This window comes from Vidua chalybeata, chromosome 12 (genome assembly GCF_026979565.1).
Source record: "Vidua chalybeata isolate OUT-0048 chromosome 12, bVidCha1 merged haplotype, whole genome shotgun sequence".
NCBI classification, from domain to species: domain Eukaryota; kingdom Metazoa; phylum Chordata; class Aves; order Passeriformes; family Viduidae; genus Vidua; species Vidua chalybeata.
The window spans coordinates 2,108,374-2,125,405 of record NC_071541.1 but is presented as its reverse complement, the minus strand read 5'-3'; the positions used below and the strand labels follow the sequence as shown (position 1 = coordinate 2,125,405).

General features: G+C 43.7%; 1 protein-coding gene and 1 long non-coding RNA gene across 3 annotated transcripts in view; one reads left to right on the top strand and one right to left on the bottom strand.

The window, feature by feature from the left end:
- LOC128794219 (contactin-4) overlaps positions 1-17,032 on the top strand; it is a 284,248-nt gene that overhangs the window by 163,808 nt on the left and 103,408 nt on the right. Inside the window, exons 4-5 of one of the 2 annotated variants that reach the window (XM_053953926.1) lie at positions 12,606-12,732; positions 14,001-14,176. In XM_053953926.1, coding sequence (XP_053809901.1) covers positions 12,606-12,732; positions 14,001-14,176 — 303 coding nt within the window. Of the gene's footprint in view, positions 1-12,605; positions 12,733-14,000; positions 14,177-14,817; positions 14,846-17,032 lie in introns of those variants that run through there. The other variant, XM_053953927.1, reaches the window with a different exon arrangement.
- Positions 11,373-12,247, bottom strand: LOC128794226 (uncharacterized). The gene is made up of 3 exons (XR_008433029.1): positions 12,110-12,247; positions 11,678-11,814; positions 11,373-11,570 (listed from the first exon to the last, which is right to left on the bottom strand). It is a non-coding gene; the product is annotated as an uncharacterized LOC128794226 (long non-coding RNA).

Sequence of the window (17,032 nt, the reverse complement as noted above, 5' to 3'; positions counted from 1 at the left end):
TATGAGTGAAGAATGAAGGATCTGTGTGTGTTCAGTTAAGGTCTGAGGGTAACAAATGTGCTTGAGCCGCGGAACCACATCTGTGGCAAACCCACCTGAAAGAAACCACCCTTCACCTGGCTGGGCACTTCCTTCTGGGCTAGGGCAGCTCCTCAAATGCATCAGCAGAAAGCTCAGCACTAATTTTGATGTCTGTTCTCCCATGTGTTAATTACATACCATCATCCCCATCTCTTGCATCTTTAAAAAGACAGAAGTTTTAAAGAAAGATGTTTGTTCTCATGTCTTCATGCTTGTTTTTAGGCCTTCATGTTTGTTTTCCTGTATGTTTATTTTCATGTCTTTATGTTTATTTTCATCTCTTCAAGGTTGTTTTCACGTCTGTATGTTTGTTTTCATGTCTTCATGTTTGCTTTCATGCCTTTATGTTTGTTTTCATGCCTTTGTGTATGTTTTCTTGCCTTTATGTTTGCTTTCATATATTTGTGAATGTTTGTTTTCATGTCTTTATGTTTATTTTCATGTCTTCATGGTTGTTTTCGTGTCTTTATGTTTGTTTTCATATCTTTATGCATGTTTGTTTGCATGACTCTGTTTTCTTGCCTTTATGTTTGTTTTCATGTCATTCTGTATGTTTGTTTCATGTCCTTATGTTTGTTTTCATGATTTTATGTTTGTTTTCAGCTCTTAATGGTTGTTTCCATGTCTTTATGTATGTTTTCATATCTACATGTTTGTTTTCATGTCTTTATGGTTGGTTTCATATCTTTCTGTATGTTTGTTTCCATGTCTTTGTTTATTTACATGTATTTATGTTTATTTCCATGTCTTTATGTTTGTTTCCATATCTTTATGTATTTTTATATATCTTTATGTATGCTTGTTTTCATGTCTTTATGGTTATTTTCATGTCTTTATTTTTATGTCTTCATGTTTGCTTTCATGTCTTTATGTTTGTTTCTTTTCATGTCTTTATGTATGTTTCTTTTCATGTCTTTATGTTTGTTTCTTTTCATGTCTTTATGTATGTTTCTTTTCATGTCTTCATATTTGTTTCTTTTCATGTCTTTTATGTTTTTCATGTCTTTCTGTATGTTTGTTTTCATGCCTTTATGTTTATTTTCATGTCTTCATGTTTATTTTCATATCTTTCTGTATGTTTGTTTCCATGTGTTTGTTTTCATGTGTTTATTTATGATTTCATGTCTTTATTTTCATATCTTCATGTTTGTTTTCATGCCTTCATGTTTGTTTTCATGTGTTTATGTATGTTTTCATGTCTTTATGTTCATTTACATATCTTCATGTTTGTTTTCATGTGTTTGTTTTCATGTGTTTATGTATGATTTCATGTCTTTATGCTTATTTACATATATTCATGTTTGTTTTCATGCCTTCATGTTTGTTTTCATGTGTTTATGTATGATTTCATGTCTTTATGTTCATTTACATATATTCATGTTTGTTTTCGTGCCTTTACATTTGTTTTCATGTCTTTGAGCTGCTTTTGGCCATTTCCTCCGTGCTCTTACAAACCTCCCTGCAGCCACAGTGCTGAGGGTGCTGCAACTCTCTCAGAAGTGATGGCTTTAGCAGCAAATGGCTCAAGAGGAGCTTTGTGGCTTTGAATTCTTGCTGCTCGCAGAACAACAGCCTGCCCAGACAGCAGTGATCCATAAAGAGTTATTCCCTGTTTAATTACTGTGCCTGCACTTTTGTCCTTATGGACTGTGCTGCTGTGCTTACTGGAGGAAAGTTAAAGCCCAAGCTCTCTGCCCCAGATAAAAAGCTGCTTACAGAAATTCCTATTTGTCTTTGACGCTTCTGGAAAAAAAAATAATTAGGTTTTTAGTGCGTTCTCAATCCAGTATAATCCTTAATTTTCAAAACACAGAAAGCTTTTTTTTTTTTTTTTTTTGCGATTGTAATGAAAAAGTTGCTGAAGCAGTGCACATTATTTCGATTACCCATTAAGCCTTCTCTGCTCTAGAATGAAATTACATGATTTTCGTTAATTTTCTTGCTTTTAACTTCTGACCAAAAGAGAAAAACAAACCACTACAACTCTGCTGGTCTCCCATTACTCCCAAAACAAATAATGCAAGTCAGCTGCTATTTTGGCATCTTTCTGATATTTTGGGCTTTTCATACTAAAACACAGGCAGGAGGAACATTTAGTTTGCCCCATAGTTCTGATCTGTGACTTCCATAAGGCTTCAGCATCATATTGGCTTGGCATAAATGGGCTTTGCATGGTGAGTGATTTATTTGACTTCATTTCGTTTCACGTTGATCATATCAACTCAGTAAACCATAATTTCTTGTTGAACAATGAAATAAAATTGGGTTTTAATTATAAAGTAATAGGCCTTGATCAGATGAAGAAAATACATGTGATCCCCTTCAGTTTAGCTCTTGCCTCGCTCTCCTCATCAATCTTGAATTTGCATTTTGCATAATGTTGCATCTCAGTGCTCTCTAGGTGAGGAACCAAAGTCTTCATAAGTAAAGAAAAATTAAATTTTACCCTTGGGAAGGGCTCTGTTGGGAAACTGAGGCTCTTGGATGTCACAGAATCGTGGAATTGTTGAGGTTGGAAAAGTCATTCCCCAGCACTGCCAAACCCACCTGGACCCCATGTCCCCAGATGTCACATCCACACCCTCCTGAACACTCCAGGGATGGTGACTCCCCTGCAGAGCCTGTTCCAATGCCTGACCACCCCTTCAATGAAGATATTTTCCCAAATATCCCGTCCAAACCTTTCCTGGCACAACTTAAGGCCATTTCCTTGTATTGCATTCAAGACTCTGCTTCCAGGAGCAGCTTTCTCCTGGTATTGAAACAGCACAAAAAGGAGCTTCTCTTCCCAAAGCTGAGCTGGGCAGGGCAGTTTGAAATGGACCTTTGGAAGGTGAATTCTGTCTCTGGGGCATCCCCATCGTGCTGCTCTTCAGAGGTGAGCCAGGAGTGTGTGAAAGCTTCACCAGCGGGAAGAAAGGCTCTCCTGACAAATGCCATCCCTCTGAGCAGGCTTGGAGAGTGCTAAATTGCAGTGTCAGAAGTCAGAAGTCAGGGTTTTGACAGCTATTACTGATCTCTTTTCCCTGCTGTGTTGCTTGAAAGTTCATCACATTTAAAGAAATTAAAGGAATACATGTTATCCGTGGGCAGGTTGTACAGCCTGTACTCCTGGCTGCTCCTTTGATGCTTTGCTGATTGAACTCTGAGAACTTTATTTAAGCTTCTCTCAGTCTGGCATTTGGTGGCGTTGATTTTAAGGCTGGGTTTGTGTGTTTGTGTGTCTGTGTTTGCATGGAGGGTCTGGTCACTCTGCAGGGATGACCCAGCAGAAAAATGGGGATAAATGGTGACTTTTAGGGTTGGGGAGTGCCCGTGGTGGGGTGGCCAGTGCTGGTGTGTCCCAGCTTCCAGAGCCACAGCAGCAACCCTGTGTTCTCCAACTTCCCACTGGCTACTGGGACTGGCTTTTCTTCCTGCTCTGCTGAGGTTTGCAGAAACATTTTGAAAAACAACAATGAAAAAAAAAAAAAAAAATTGAAGGGCAACTCCTCAAATGTGCCCTGAATTGGAGCAATTCCAGCCACTCCAACGAAGTTACAGAGAGTGAGAGCAGCTGAGCTGCCAGCCCAGTGCCCGAGAGCAGACTTCAAATGCCTTAAATCCATTTATGGAACAGAACCACCTGGAGATTACAGCCTTGGATCCTGTTTACAGGATTATTAAACTCTTTCTTGCTTTAGCAGCAGTGAAAAGTGAGGGAGGTTTTCCTGTCCAGGGTCAGGAGCCTGCCCAGCTTTGGGCTCTGCAGTGCCTGGCAAGGAAGGGCTTGGATTTACCTCTCTGTGGAACTCCAAAGCAGAGATTCTTCTCTTTTCCTACATATCTTGATTATTTTTTAAACCTCAGAATGCCAGCAGTCTTGCATTGGAAGCTGATGCTGAAACTTTTGCCCCAGAAATGTAAATCTGTAACATGGTAAACATGAGGTTTCCCTTTCTCACCATTCTTTCAGTTACCTTTTAATTTCTTATGTTGAAATATTGTCCTTTCTTCTTAAGGCAAGGGCTGACCAATTTAGAAATAGGAAGAAAATTGCAGAGGGTAATATTTGTAATGGGGCAGATGCTTAAAACTTGCCTGTGCCAGTGCTCTGTGATAGAGAGGAATGTCTTTATTGTTCAATTCCACTTGGATTTTTTTTTTTTTTTCCAAAATAGGGAGAAAACAAACCTCCATCAGGTGGAGATGAAGAAATTTTGTCACGCATGTCCAGTTGCAGCATTGTCTCAGGGACATGGAAATGTTCCAGAATTGCCAAAACCAAAGAGCCAAGGAGAAATTCCCTGCTGTGGACTGAGGTGTTTCATTCTCTGCTTTGTGCAGAGAATAAACCCTGCAAATAAGAGACAGCTATTTGTTTGTGCACAGAATAAACTGTGTGTGGTTTGGGAGTTCTGTGCCCCTTGGTTGGAATCCCTGATGGATTGCCCTGTGCCCAGCTGGTGTTCCCTTGCCCTAACTGCAGCCTGTGTGCTGGTGACCCAGAGCAGGCAGATTTCCAGTGCCCCTTGGCAGGCTGAACCTCCCCGGTGCATTTTCTGACCGGTGCCGTGGTGCCAATCACCTTACAGGTGTTGGCTCTGTCAGGAAAATTAATCCTCAAACATCAGAGGTTTATGTCCACAAAGGAGACAGAGGAGTCCTTTTTCTTTATTCGAATAAAGGGAGAGGCCATGGGGCATTCCCCTGGGGTCTCTCCAAGTTTTGGAGGACGCAGCCTCCTCTTTCATCCCAATTTCCCAACCAAATTTCCCTTCTCTCTTTCCCCATTGCCTGAGGTACTTGAGAGGTTCAGATTTCCTGATACCGAAGATTTCCTTCTAATTTCCTTCCCTTTTATTTTTAATTCTTATGGAATTTAGGGTTTTTCCCCATTGTTTCTTTCATCTTTCAATGTCTAATTTCATTTATCAGCAACCCTAAAGCTTATTTGTAAAAGCGAATATCTTTTTCCATTCATCAACCAGTGGAATCCATCCCATTGTTTCTTTTATCTCTCAGTGCTGGTTTTATCTACCAGCAGACCCACAGCTTGTTTGGAAAGACAAATCCACGATTCCTCTCAGCTCTGTCAGGCTGATCATCCCTTCCCCTTCCCAGCGAGCTCCTGAAGCCCTGGTAATTCCATCTGCTTATTCACAAATATTTGAGAGGGGAATCCATGGCCTAAACCACTCTGTAAATAGCTGGATATAAAAAAAAAAAAAAAAAAATCTGGCAGGGATCAGCTCTCCTTTGACAGTGGCTGATGTACTTAAACCTGGGGAGAGAAAAGAGGCTTCACCTTGAAGCCAAGCACCAGAGAGCTCCTTTCACCTTGAAGCTTTCTGCAGGGTTTGGCTCCTCAATCAACTGAGAGCCTGGACACATTGCCAGAGTTGTCTTTGTTTTTTGCAGCAATAGATGAGACAGAGATTATAGGTTCTTGCCCCAGGGACTTGTCTTTTCTGAGGCTTTGGGATTTTGAAGGAAAGAGGTTTTTTCACTACATAGCTCTGCCTGTCTGCTGCTGGGATGGGGAGGATGGCATTTGTTAAGCTGGCTTTTACACACCTTCCTGATTACATCAGAGATTCGGATCAATTGAAGCGCAGGGAGGTATTGTGGAAAGGAAATATGTGGCTTTAAAATATGCACATGTAACCAGCTACTTCTGCTTTTTTAATATATCCCCTTTACAGTCCCTGTCATCCTCAAGACAGCTGAAAGTTTTACAATAATGATGTGTGTTCTTGGCAGACAGCCACTATATCAGCACCTTACATTTTACTAATAAATCAATAAATAATTAGCACAGGCCTTGGAAACATTTCTATTCCCAAATAGCTCTGTGCAAGGACGCCCAGCACTGGTGGTAGCACCATTAGCACTGCATTAATCTGATTTTTACTAAAGTTTTACACTTACTCACAGCCCTGTCGTGGGCTGATATTGTCCTCAACAGGGCACTGTGGGTTCCTCTGTTTATTTTCCTGCTGCTGGCTGTGGTGACTCAGGGAAGAGGCTGTGTGGTAAAGAAATTTGTGATTTTCTGCAGTACTGGAGCAATGTGCTTTTGTGGGATACTGAAGGGGACAAGTGTGATGATCATCAGGTTATTGACGTGCTAAGAGAACACAAATTGCATCCTGGTAAATGAGGGGCTTGTTGGAGGACAGGTCACCCTTGTGCTGTGGTGGGAATGGCCTCTCCCAGCAGTCTGGAGCCAGGAGAGGAGGCCCAGGGAATATCCACATTTGTGTGTAGGATATCCACATGTGAATATCCACATTTGTGTGTAGGATATCCACATACAAATATCCACATTTGTGTGCAGGATATCCACATGTGAATATCCACATTTGTGTGTAGGATATCCACATGTGAATATCCACATTTGTGTGTATAATATCCACATTTGTGTGTAGGATATCCACATACAAATATCCACATTTGTGTGTATAATATCCACATACAAATATCCACATTTGTGTGTAGGATATCCACATGTGAATATCCACATTTGTGTGTAGGATATCCACATGTGAATATCCACATTTGTGTGTAGGATATCCACATGTGAATATCCACATTTGTGTGTAGGATATCCACATACAAATATCCACATTTGTGTGTAGGATATCCACATACAAATATCCACATTTGTGTGTAGGATATCCACATGTGAATATCCACATTTGTGTGTAGGATATCCACATTTGTGTGCAGGATATCCACATTTGTGTGTAGGATATCCACATGTGAATATCCACATTTGTGCCTGTGATATCCACATACAAATATCCACATTTGTGTGTATAATATCCACATTTGTGTGCAGGATATCCACATACAAATATCCACATTTGTGTGTAGGATATCCACATACAAATATCCACATTTGTGTGTAGGATATCCACATACAAATATCCACATTTGTGTGTAGGAAATCCACATACAAATATCCACATTTGTGTGTATAATACCCACATTTGTGTGTAGGATATCTACATGTGAAGATCCACATTTGTGTGTATAATATCCACATACAAATATCCACATTTGTGTGTAGGATATCCACGTGTGAATATCCACAATTGTGTGTATAATATCCACATTTGTGTGTAGGATATCCACATACAAATATCCACATTTGTGTGTAGGATATCCACATGTGAATATCCACATTTGTGTGTATAATATCCACATTTGTGTGTAGGATATCCACATCTGAATATCCACATTTGTGTGTAGGATATCCACGCTTGTGTGTATGGTATCTCCATGTGAATATCCACATTTGTGCCTGTGATATCCACATAGAAATACCCACATTTGTGTGTATGATCAGAGCTCAGGGCACACTGCTGAGTTTAACCCTGCTCCAGAGCCCCAGGCCACTCCTCAGTGGAGTTGTCAGAGCCCTGCTGAATCCATCTCCAATGCTGGAGCTCTTCTACGCCTGCCTTTACCAGAGGGAAGATTTATTCCTTCCTTGGCTTCCTCCTGGGCTCCTGTGGTCTCTGGGAATATCTGACCCTGCTTTGGAGCTCGGGTGTCAGACACTCGTGTGGCAGCTGTCACCTCTCAGGCAGGGCTGTGCCCTGGGCTGGGGACAGCAGGAGAGGAGAGGGGAGAGCAGGAGAGGAGAGGGGACAGCAGGGGGAGAGGGGACAGCAGGAGGAGAGAGGGGACATCAGAAGGCTCACAGCACCTGTTGGACACCTGTAGGTGCCACAAAAGAAGCCCAGGCTTGTATTAAGGGGCTGTCCCCAAAGATGCAGAGCTACAAGACCCTTCAGTGGAAAACACCACTTCACACACTTTTACAATATCTGGGTTTTATCCTTTATCCATATCTGGGTTTTATTCCATTTTTTTTTTTTCCTTTGAACAGGAAACACCCTTAGTGGTTCTTGTTCATCGAGAAGTCTACAGAATTAGTCACAGCAGGACTATATGGTGTAAAATGTTCTTTGTTTGAATTTCAAAGCCAAGTGCAGTTGACGTGAACAGGAGTGATAGGCAAAAATGAAGGAGTGAGGCATGCAGCAGGGCTCTTTCCTGCTCAGGAGGATGGAGTGCAGCTGCTCACCTTGGAGAGCAGGCTGCTGTGGCAATCAGCCGTGCCCTTGAGCTGTCCCATCCATTCCACTTCCCACTTTTCTGAAGAGCTGCTCTTCCCAAGGTGCAGTTTTGTCTCGAAGAAATACCAGCTTGTAGCAGTGTATGAAAACAGCCCAGCACACAGAGCAGGGAGCAATTCCCCCAGCAGCAAACAAGGAAAGGATTTCTCTCATTTACCCTGGATATACTCCAAGAATTCTCTGCTCAGTTTAGTTATTATCTTTCCCTACGGTGTGGAATATTCAATTAAACTTTCTCTCAAATTGGCCATAACTTTCAATGGAAATTAAAGCAGTTCTATTTAGGTACCAGTATCTGTCACCAGGCTTAATGTTCAGAGAGAATAGGAATGGTTCCACCTGTTTGGTGTGAATTAACCTCAGCTGACATTCCTCTTGTTTCAATTCCTCAAAAGCAGGGGAAGATGACAGCATTTAGCATCCAACTGCATGTGCTGGCTCTCAGCTTTGGGGTACAGGAGGGACACAGCAAATATACTCTTCATTTGGAATGCATTCCAATTAATTTGGTTTTTTTGTTGTTTTAATAGGTTTTGTAATTCACTAGGGGGAAAAATATATACCGAGCAGAATGTTCTTTGAAATGATCTCTCACTTTCCATCCAACACCATATGGACACACACCTCCTTCTGTGGTTAAAATGCTTCTTTTATTGTCAGATCCACTGAAATTTCCTAGATCCCGCCTCTAACTGAAAGAAACACACTTCTGTCAGAGGAGGCAGACCCAGAGCAGGAGTGCATTTGTTTTATCTGACAAGGAGGGGGAAAAATGCTTTTTGGAAGCCAATCTTGTTCACAGATTGTCTTAAGCTGAGGGCGGCTCGTGTTCGTTCTGGGTTTAGTCATTTTTGGGCTTTTCAAAAGAAATGTTACTCAGAAAAATAAAATCTGCCCCTGGCGTGTCTCACCAGTTAGTTTGGCTGAGAAAGTTACTTATTTTATTGTCCTGGGGCAGTGGGAAAGGTGTGGCAGCAGCTGTTGAATGGTGAAAAGGGGAAGTGGGCTAAAATAACAGCACTTTCAGGTGTGTGTACCCAGATATGCACTGCTTCTTGTTCTTTTTTGATGAAATGACCAAAAAAAGAGTCTATTAGACACAATCTGACGGGAAGGGTGAGGGGAAAAGGCCTCTAAGCACAGCAAAGAGCCCCTTCCTGCCTTCGGTGGTTTCTGTGGATTGAGCTGCTCATAGTGTTCACCAGTGATAAGCCAAAAATGTGTTATCACTGTTGGAGTGCACGTCCCTGGCCATCACTGCGACAGAAAGAAAGTTACCACTTTGAATGTATTAAAAAAAAGTGTAGAATTTGCATTTCAGAATTATCCAAACAGCAAGACTTTGCTCCCACAAAAGCAGACATTTCAGTGGAGCAAACGCCTTTGGCTGTGCTGACAATAAACATCTGAGTAACACGATTTAGTCAAAAATGGGCTTTTTTTTTTTTTTTTTTTTTTCTGGTGCAGGTACAGTTTCCTGTCTGCAAGAATCTAGATGGCAGCTTGTTTTATTTACTAGTGACTCTTTAGTGCTCTGTGAAGCAAATCCTCCTCCTGTGTCAGGTTCTGTGGCTCAGCCCTTATCGCCCAGTGGTGGGATCTGGGCTGCAGTGATTTCAATCACACATTAAGGCTGCAGCAAAGCAGCTCCACGGGATGAAGATTAAATAGTTTGGACTTGCTTATCTTGGTCAGACACAGGCAGCAATAAGAGGAAGAAGAAAGGCACTCAAAATAATTTTATCTAGCCAGTGTTGCGAGGTTTTTCCTGCTCCTCTGTTCCCCTGACAGGCTGCAGCTGCTCTCAGAGCTTCTCCCTCTGCTTGAAAATCGCTCCAGGATTCTTCCTCTCGCTGCCCAACACGAAGGGCAGGCTTTTTTTTTTTTTTTTTTTTTTTTTTTGCCATATAAAAGCTAAATGTTGAACGGTGTCAGCAGCAGGTGGAATATTTGGAAGTGTTTTCATTTGATCTTTCAGGAGCTCCTACTTGAGCTCGGGTAAATTGAGTTATTCAGTAGAGAAATGCAGCGTTTTCACCTATTTGTCACTATTTCTTCCTTTAGTTCTCTGTCTTGAGTCTGTGGTTTTTAAGTTGTTAATTGCTCACTAATTACTTACACAGACAGGATGGGGTGGTTGGTACAGGTGTGACTCCTGCTTGGTGTGGGCCAGTTTAATTAACCCTTGAAGTCCAGGATGCTGCAGGTTCACCTCTGCTCCTGCAGCCAGGTGATGTCCTGGACGTGTGGGGACACTTCTGGACCCTCAGATTTGTTCCTGTTTCCCACCTCAAGTAGCTGAACCGTTCACTTTTAATGCAAGCTGTGTGTTGCTGGGATGGGAGGAGGACCAAAGTCAGACCTTTGGTGTGATGTGATATAAATTGACACTCTCTAATTGAAATAACAGCAGATGACAGCCCAGAGAGGGGTGTGAGGCAGGTGACAGAAGCAATCCAACACATCCCTGAGTCAGCAGGTCCCTAAATGGATTATCTGGGATGCTCTGGCTCCTGCCACCATCACACTCCGTGCTCCTGGGATTTGAAGCAACTCTTACACAGGACCTGAGCACTTGTGTATTTTCCAGGGAGAAAACTGGATAAATTCAAATATATTTTAAATCTCTTGCCTTCAAAGCCACTCATACAGTTCTCAGAGCTATAATCCTTATGGGCCAGGCTATAATATTCTTTCCTAGGGTGAATGAGGCTGCTCAGGGAGTGCAGGGTCTCAGGAACAAGTTTGGATGCCATAATCCACTCCCTTATGCTTTATGACTATTATTATCTTTTCCCACCAGCAACATGAGTTGCACACAGGTGTAATTTAAAGCTAGAGAGGATGTGAAATGTGTTGTGAATAATAGATGAGTTTCAGTCAGGTGTTGTTAAGATATAATTAAAAATAAAGATAAATACAAGGCCTGTGACTGTGCTTGTGGTGGGGCCTGAGGAGGGGACATGGGGTGAGGTGGCTCCTTTCTAATCTTCCTGCAGAGTCTCTGTGAAATACTTCTGTGGAGATGGCAGAATTTGCTCTCCCTGGAGTGAAGGGCTGTTTTTGTGTCCTTAGTAAATCCAGCTGATTTCCCAGTGTCAGGCAATATCAGGGTTATTCCCATTCATTCTCACCTTCCTTCCATCTGGAAGATCCATCATCTTCTGTTCATTCTTTTTTTATTATTTTCTATATTTTTTGTACATCCCATCATCTCTAAATTTTATTTATTCCTTTTTCACTGACCTCCTATACCCACAAATTTCCTGTATCCCCATCTGGGTGGGCTTCCAGCAGCGTGACTAAAGTGAATTCCATGTTCACATCCCTGCAAGTCCCTGCACGCTGAAAGAGCAGAGTCTGCAGGGCAGCAAAAGATTGGAAAATGATTTAAAAATGCTAAATCAAGGTTCCTTCCAGTCAGCTGGAAGATTTTCTGACTGTGAGCACTTCCACCGTGTCCTTACTTGCTCTGAACTTAGAGGAGCAGCCAGACATTGACACTGATGAGAGGAAAAGTCTCGGTGAAATCAAGATAGCTGATCTTTTCAGGCAGGAAAAGTTGGTTTCTTTTGTGTTCTGAGCAGCCACTGTGGAGATAAAACTGATACAAACAGGATGGAGAGCAGAGAATTTAGTCAGAGCTTTCCGTGGGTGTTTTGAGCAGTGTCAGTGAATTTCCTGAAATTCTGTGCTCGCTGCAGAGCTGCACCTCAGGGATGGGCCTGTGAGCAGCTCCCAAGTCTGAGAGAGGAGGAATTGATAAGGTGAAAGCAGAAAGTGGCTGAGGAGAGAGGAAAGGAGAAAGGGAGGACTTAACAGCTCAAAAAATCAAAGTGTGTTTTTAAAACGAAGGAGGAAAGTCAGCACGAGGGAGACTCCCGTCAGTAATCACCAACCTCAGAGGGCTGGACTGCTGGGAAATGACTCCTGAGCTCCTTGAAGGTCGTGTCAGCTCGTTTTGCCAAAATAATTCCCCACTTCTACCTATATCTAGTGTGAGTTTTTAATGCTCTGAAGGGCACGAGTGTGCAATGTCCTTGTCAGGGCTGGGAGCCTCATTCCTGGGGAGGTGTGGGGCTGGTGCCAGGGGCATTGTGATTTGAACTGAGCTTTGCTATGACAGCAGTGTCTGTTCCCATTGTTTGAGCGTTGGGTGAGGTTTCATTCCGTGCCCTCTTTAGTGTAGGACATTTTCATGGCTCAGTGTGAGGTTCAGTGGCTACTGGGAAAAAAAAAAAAAAAAATCTGCCGTTATAAACTAAATAAAGTGACATCAGATCTTGTCCAAGGTGAATGGCACACAGCCTCTTGCTGCTGAGTCTCTGTTTCATATTTTAAGCCTGGAACACGTCGATTCCATGAGTGACCTGTCCCATTTCCCTGTCCCTGCAGATGACAACACCCTGCACGGGCCGGTTTTCCTCCAGGAGCCCGACAGCGTCATCTTCCCCTTGGACTCGGAGGAGAAGAAAGTGAAGCTGAGCTGTGAAGTGAAAGGAAATCCCAGACCAACCATTGGGTGTGTTCAGTGTTTGTTCTTAGAGCCTTTCTGCTGTGTGTATCAGTGATGTCCCTGGGGGTTTCCACAGTGCTGATCCCAAAAAAAAAATCCCCAGGGGCAGCTCTGATCCCTGCTCTGTGACTGGGGACAGCATCCAGGGAGGGGCTGGAGCTGGGCCAGGGAGGTTTAGGTTGGATTTTAGGGAAAGATTCTTCCCCCAGAGGGTGCTGGCACTGCCCAAGCTCCCCAGGGAATGGGCACAGAGGCTGCCAGAGCTCCAGGAGGGTTTGGAAAACCCTCCCAGGGATGGCCAGGGTGGGATTTGTTGGGGTGTCCTGGCCAGGAGCTGGACTTTGATGGTCCTTGTGGGTCCCTTCCAGCTCAGGGTGTTCTGTGACCCTGGGGCGTTAGGAACAGAGGGGATGGACACCAGGAAATCTCCAGGTATTGCAACTCAATTCCAAAACTTGGACAGGAGTTCTAAAATGTTACAAAAGGATTATAAATAGTCCTGGCTCTCAGATTAACCATCCTTTCCCATAAGCATGGACAGAACTCCTCATTCTCTTCAGCTTTAGTAGCTGCTTTGGGATCCTTGGAGGAAGGTGCTGTCCTCCTGCAGTGCTGCTGCTGTAATAAATCTTTGGTGCTGCTCTTCCCTTCCTTTTGGTGCCTCTCACTCTGCTCACCAGTAAATGCCACTCTGAAACCAGTTAGAGTCACCAGGCCTCTGCCTCTGTGCTGTCTCCTGGCACAGCCAGCTCTTTAATGCCACGAAACCCACGGATTCATGGTGCAAGCACAGCTCCAGAGGTTCTCTGTGCAGGCAGGAGCTGGGAGGAGCTGGAATCCCTCAGTGCCTCACTTTGTGACAGCATCTGCTGGGAGGGAATTTTCTTAAATTTATAAACCAACAACCAGCAAGTCAGGAGAGGGGGAAAAAAAATCTCCTCAGTGGACTTGAATGGGTTAGAAATCCTGTCTCAGGGACTTCCCCTTGCCAAGTGATTAATTCCAAAGAGCAGCAACACCAGCAACTACAGAAGCATTCATCATTTCAGAGACTGAAATATATGTCAAGGATATTGCTCTTTCAGTTAAATACTGGAATATTTCAATACCGCTCAGGAAACTTGCATTTTTGCACTGTCTTTTCTTTATTTTATTTTATTTTATTTGTAATAAGTAGTCAGAGCCATTCCAAATCTTTCTTTACTTACTTCACGCTGTGTTTTCAAACACCCAGGAGCATCAGCAGAGTTTAACTTTGGCATTGTGTGCTCCAGGTGGAAGTTAAATGGAAGCAGTATCGACGTGGGCATGGATTACCGCTACAGCCTGCTGGAAGGAGACCTGCTGATCAATAATCCCAATAAAAGCCAGGATGCTGGGATGTACCAGTGTGTAGCAACAAACCCCTTCGGAACCATTGTCAGCAGAGAAGCACAGCTGCAGTTTGCCTGTGAGTAAGAAGGCGGCCTCTGTTCCTGTGCTGGAAAAACTGGGAGCTGGGTGTGTTCTCCCAACTTTTCCTGGTGGGTTATGAGGTGTTCTCTGTGGGAAATGGATTTGTAGAGGCCTGACAGAAGGCTCACACAGTGTGTGCATCTGTATGCAAACCTTGAGACAAGAAATGCTGACTTAGAAATGCCATGGAATAGGACAGACATTGCTGAGAGAGAAATGGAACTAGAAACAAGTTTCAAATGATGGTTTTGCAAAAAGACTGGCTATTTTGGAGAAATAGAACTATGAAGGATGCACTGTTGTGGGACCCACGAGGGGTAATTTTGGATGATTGGCTTTAAGGCATTTCCAGCATGGTGTGGCTACGCTGATAGGCCAAGAAACCCTTACAGTGTTTTGTAATTAGGAAAGAGCTGGCTTCTGACTGTGATGGCGTGAATTATAACACCTGTGTTGTCTCACCCTACACATGAGACTGAAAATGGAATAAAAGTTTTTAAAACACCTTCAGTTGCCCCATCTCTGGGTCAGGAAAAGGGCATTGTCCAACAGATTGGTGCCCTGTGCTGATCAATAATCCCAGTAAAAGCCAGGATGCTGGGATGTGTAGCAGCAAACCCCTTCAGAACCATTGTCAGCAGAGAAGCACAGCTGCAGTTTGCCTGTGAGTAAGAAGGTGGCCTCTGTTCCTGTGCTGGAAAAATTGGGAGCTGGGCGTGTTCTCCCAACTTTTCCTGGTGGGTCACGGGGATCTTCTCATAATTCATGGAGTGAGGGAGGGGGGAAATGTGAATAAGGAATACAGGCCTTGAATTAGCATTGTTTAGCTGGAATTGTATGGATTATATGGGGTAAAATGCCTTATTTCTTGAGGGAGAGGTTACCTAGGAAAGGATCTGGCAAATGGATCTCACCACTGACCTTTTCCTTTCCTTGGGGAATTAAATCTCCAAAGTGTTAAAAAGGAGCATACAGGGTAAAATGTCTTGAGGGAGAGGTTACCTAGGAAAGGATCTGGCAAATGGATCTCACCACTGATCTTTTCCTTGGGGAATTGAAGCTTCCCAATGTTCAAAAGGAGCATAATCTCCACAAGGGATGAATTCAGAGTGATAGATTTCACAAGTCCTGGGTTTCAGTGGTACGTCAGGTGTGGGCACTCTGAGGAAAAAGGGGCAAAATGGGCAGCTCTGTGTTTATTTTGGGTTAAAGCAGAGTTGCAGCTTCTTGTCAAAAGCTGGGGATAAGAAAAGACAGGATCTTGCTGTTAATTAAAAACAAATGGAATTATGCAGAACCCTTTGGATCATGAAGTCTGTGAGAGTGGGCAAATGATGACACAGGACCACGAGCCATCTTTTGGCTCTTGTGGTGGTGAAGGTGAAGGCAGAGAATAAATGCAGGGGCTTGTTCATCCCTCACCTGTGTGATCTCCCTGGGCTGCTGAACTGGGAGGAATTCCAGCAGGAATATCCTTGCAGGAGTGTGCAGGAGCTCAAGGCAGAGCCTTCCCAGGCATGGGGCTCTCAGAAATGGAGATGGTGAAGTGAAAGGTGCTTTTGACTGACTGGGGAGAGAGGCTGATGTGCTCCAGCTGCAGAAAGGAGAAGATGAAAATGGCAATAACCCCCAGGTTCACACGCTTCAGAGAGATGGTTGGTGATGAGGAATAATACAGAGGGTGCAGTCAAGTCCTCTGTCTCCCCACGTGGCTGGCAATAAATTCTCCTCCTGCCCGTGCCCTGCTGGAGTTTGTCCATGACTGAAGGTACATTTTCCCTGGGGATGGGCGATGAGCAGCTGCCTCAAGACCATTCCCACCACTCCACATTTCAGGATGTCAAGGTGATTGCTTCATAAACGCCACCCTGGGCTGCTGCTCCCCCAGCAGGCTCTGCCTTCCAATCCATGGCCATTCCCAGCTCCCAGGGCAGCCTGGGCAGAGCAGCACTCCCAGCAAAGCCCCTCAGCACCCCCTGGCAGGGTCACAGTTTCCCGAAATCCATTGGAAAAGGACAAGCTGGGTACCAGGCAGCAGCTCCTCAAATCTGGGCTTCAGGATGTGGGATGAGACAGGAGGGTCCTCCTAACCCCAGGAGGGTGGGGAGGGGCTGGGATGGAATTCCCAGGGCAGCTGTGGCTGCCCCTGGATCCCTGGAGGTGTCCAAGGCCAGGCTGGGCTTGGACAGGGCTTGGAGCAGCCTGGGACAGTGGGAGGTGGAAATGAGATGAGTTTGAGGGTCCCTCCCCACCCAAACCATGGTGGGGATTCTCTGATCCTGCCAAGTGCAGTAGCCAGGGACCACCTGAGTGGAAACTCATCCTCTTCTCACACATCTGCTCTGACTGATGCCTGCCTGGGAAGACTGGATTTAAAAACAAAGCTTGCTCTTTCCCAGTAATGGTGGGGAACTCAGATAAATGGATACATTTTTGACTCCTGGATTATATTTTATTTTGCTAAAACAGCGTAATCAGCTTAGAAACATTTGGATTAAAGAAAAAAAAAAATTAGGGTTTCTCAAGGTGGGCTTTGACAAAACAAATTTTTTGTCTTCTCTAATCAAAGGGATTGCAATCAGAATTAGCTGAACTAGGAAATACAGAGTGATTTAACTTTACTCCAAAGGCTCTGCCTTTAAGAAACTAAAAATGGGTGTGTGAAGCTTCACCCTTCATCTGAGTGATCCCTTATTTTCCACCCTCACCTTGTGTTGTGTGGTTTTTGTTTTATCTCATTTTTATGTCTGAGGAGATGACTGTTGGGGGTTTTTTTTGAGACAGATGGGTGAGATTTGAGGGGTTTTTTCTCCCCTCCTTTAAAGTGTTAAATTGTGAGTCTTGGGGCATC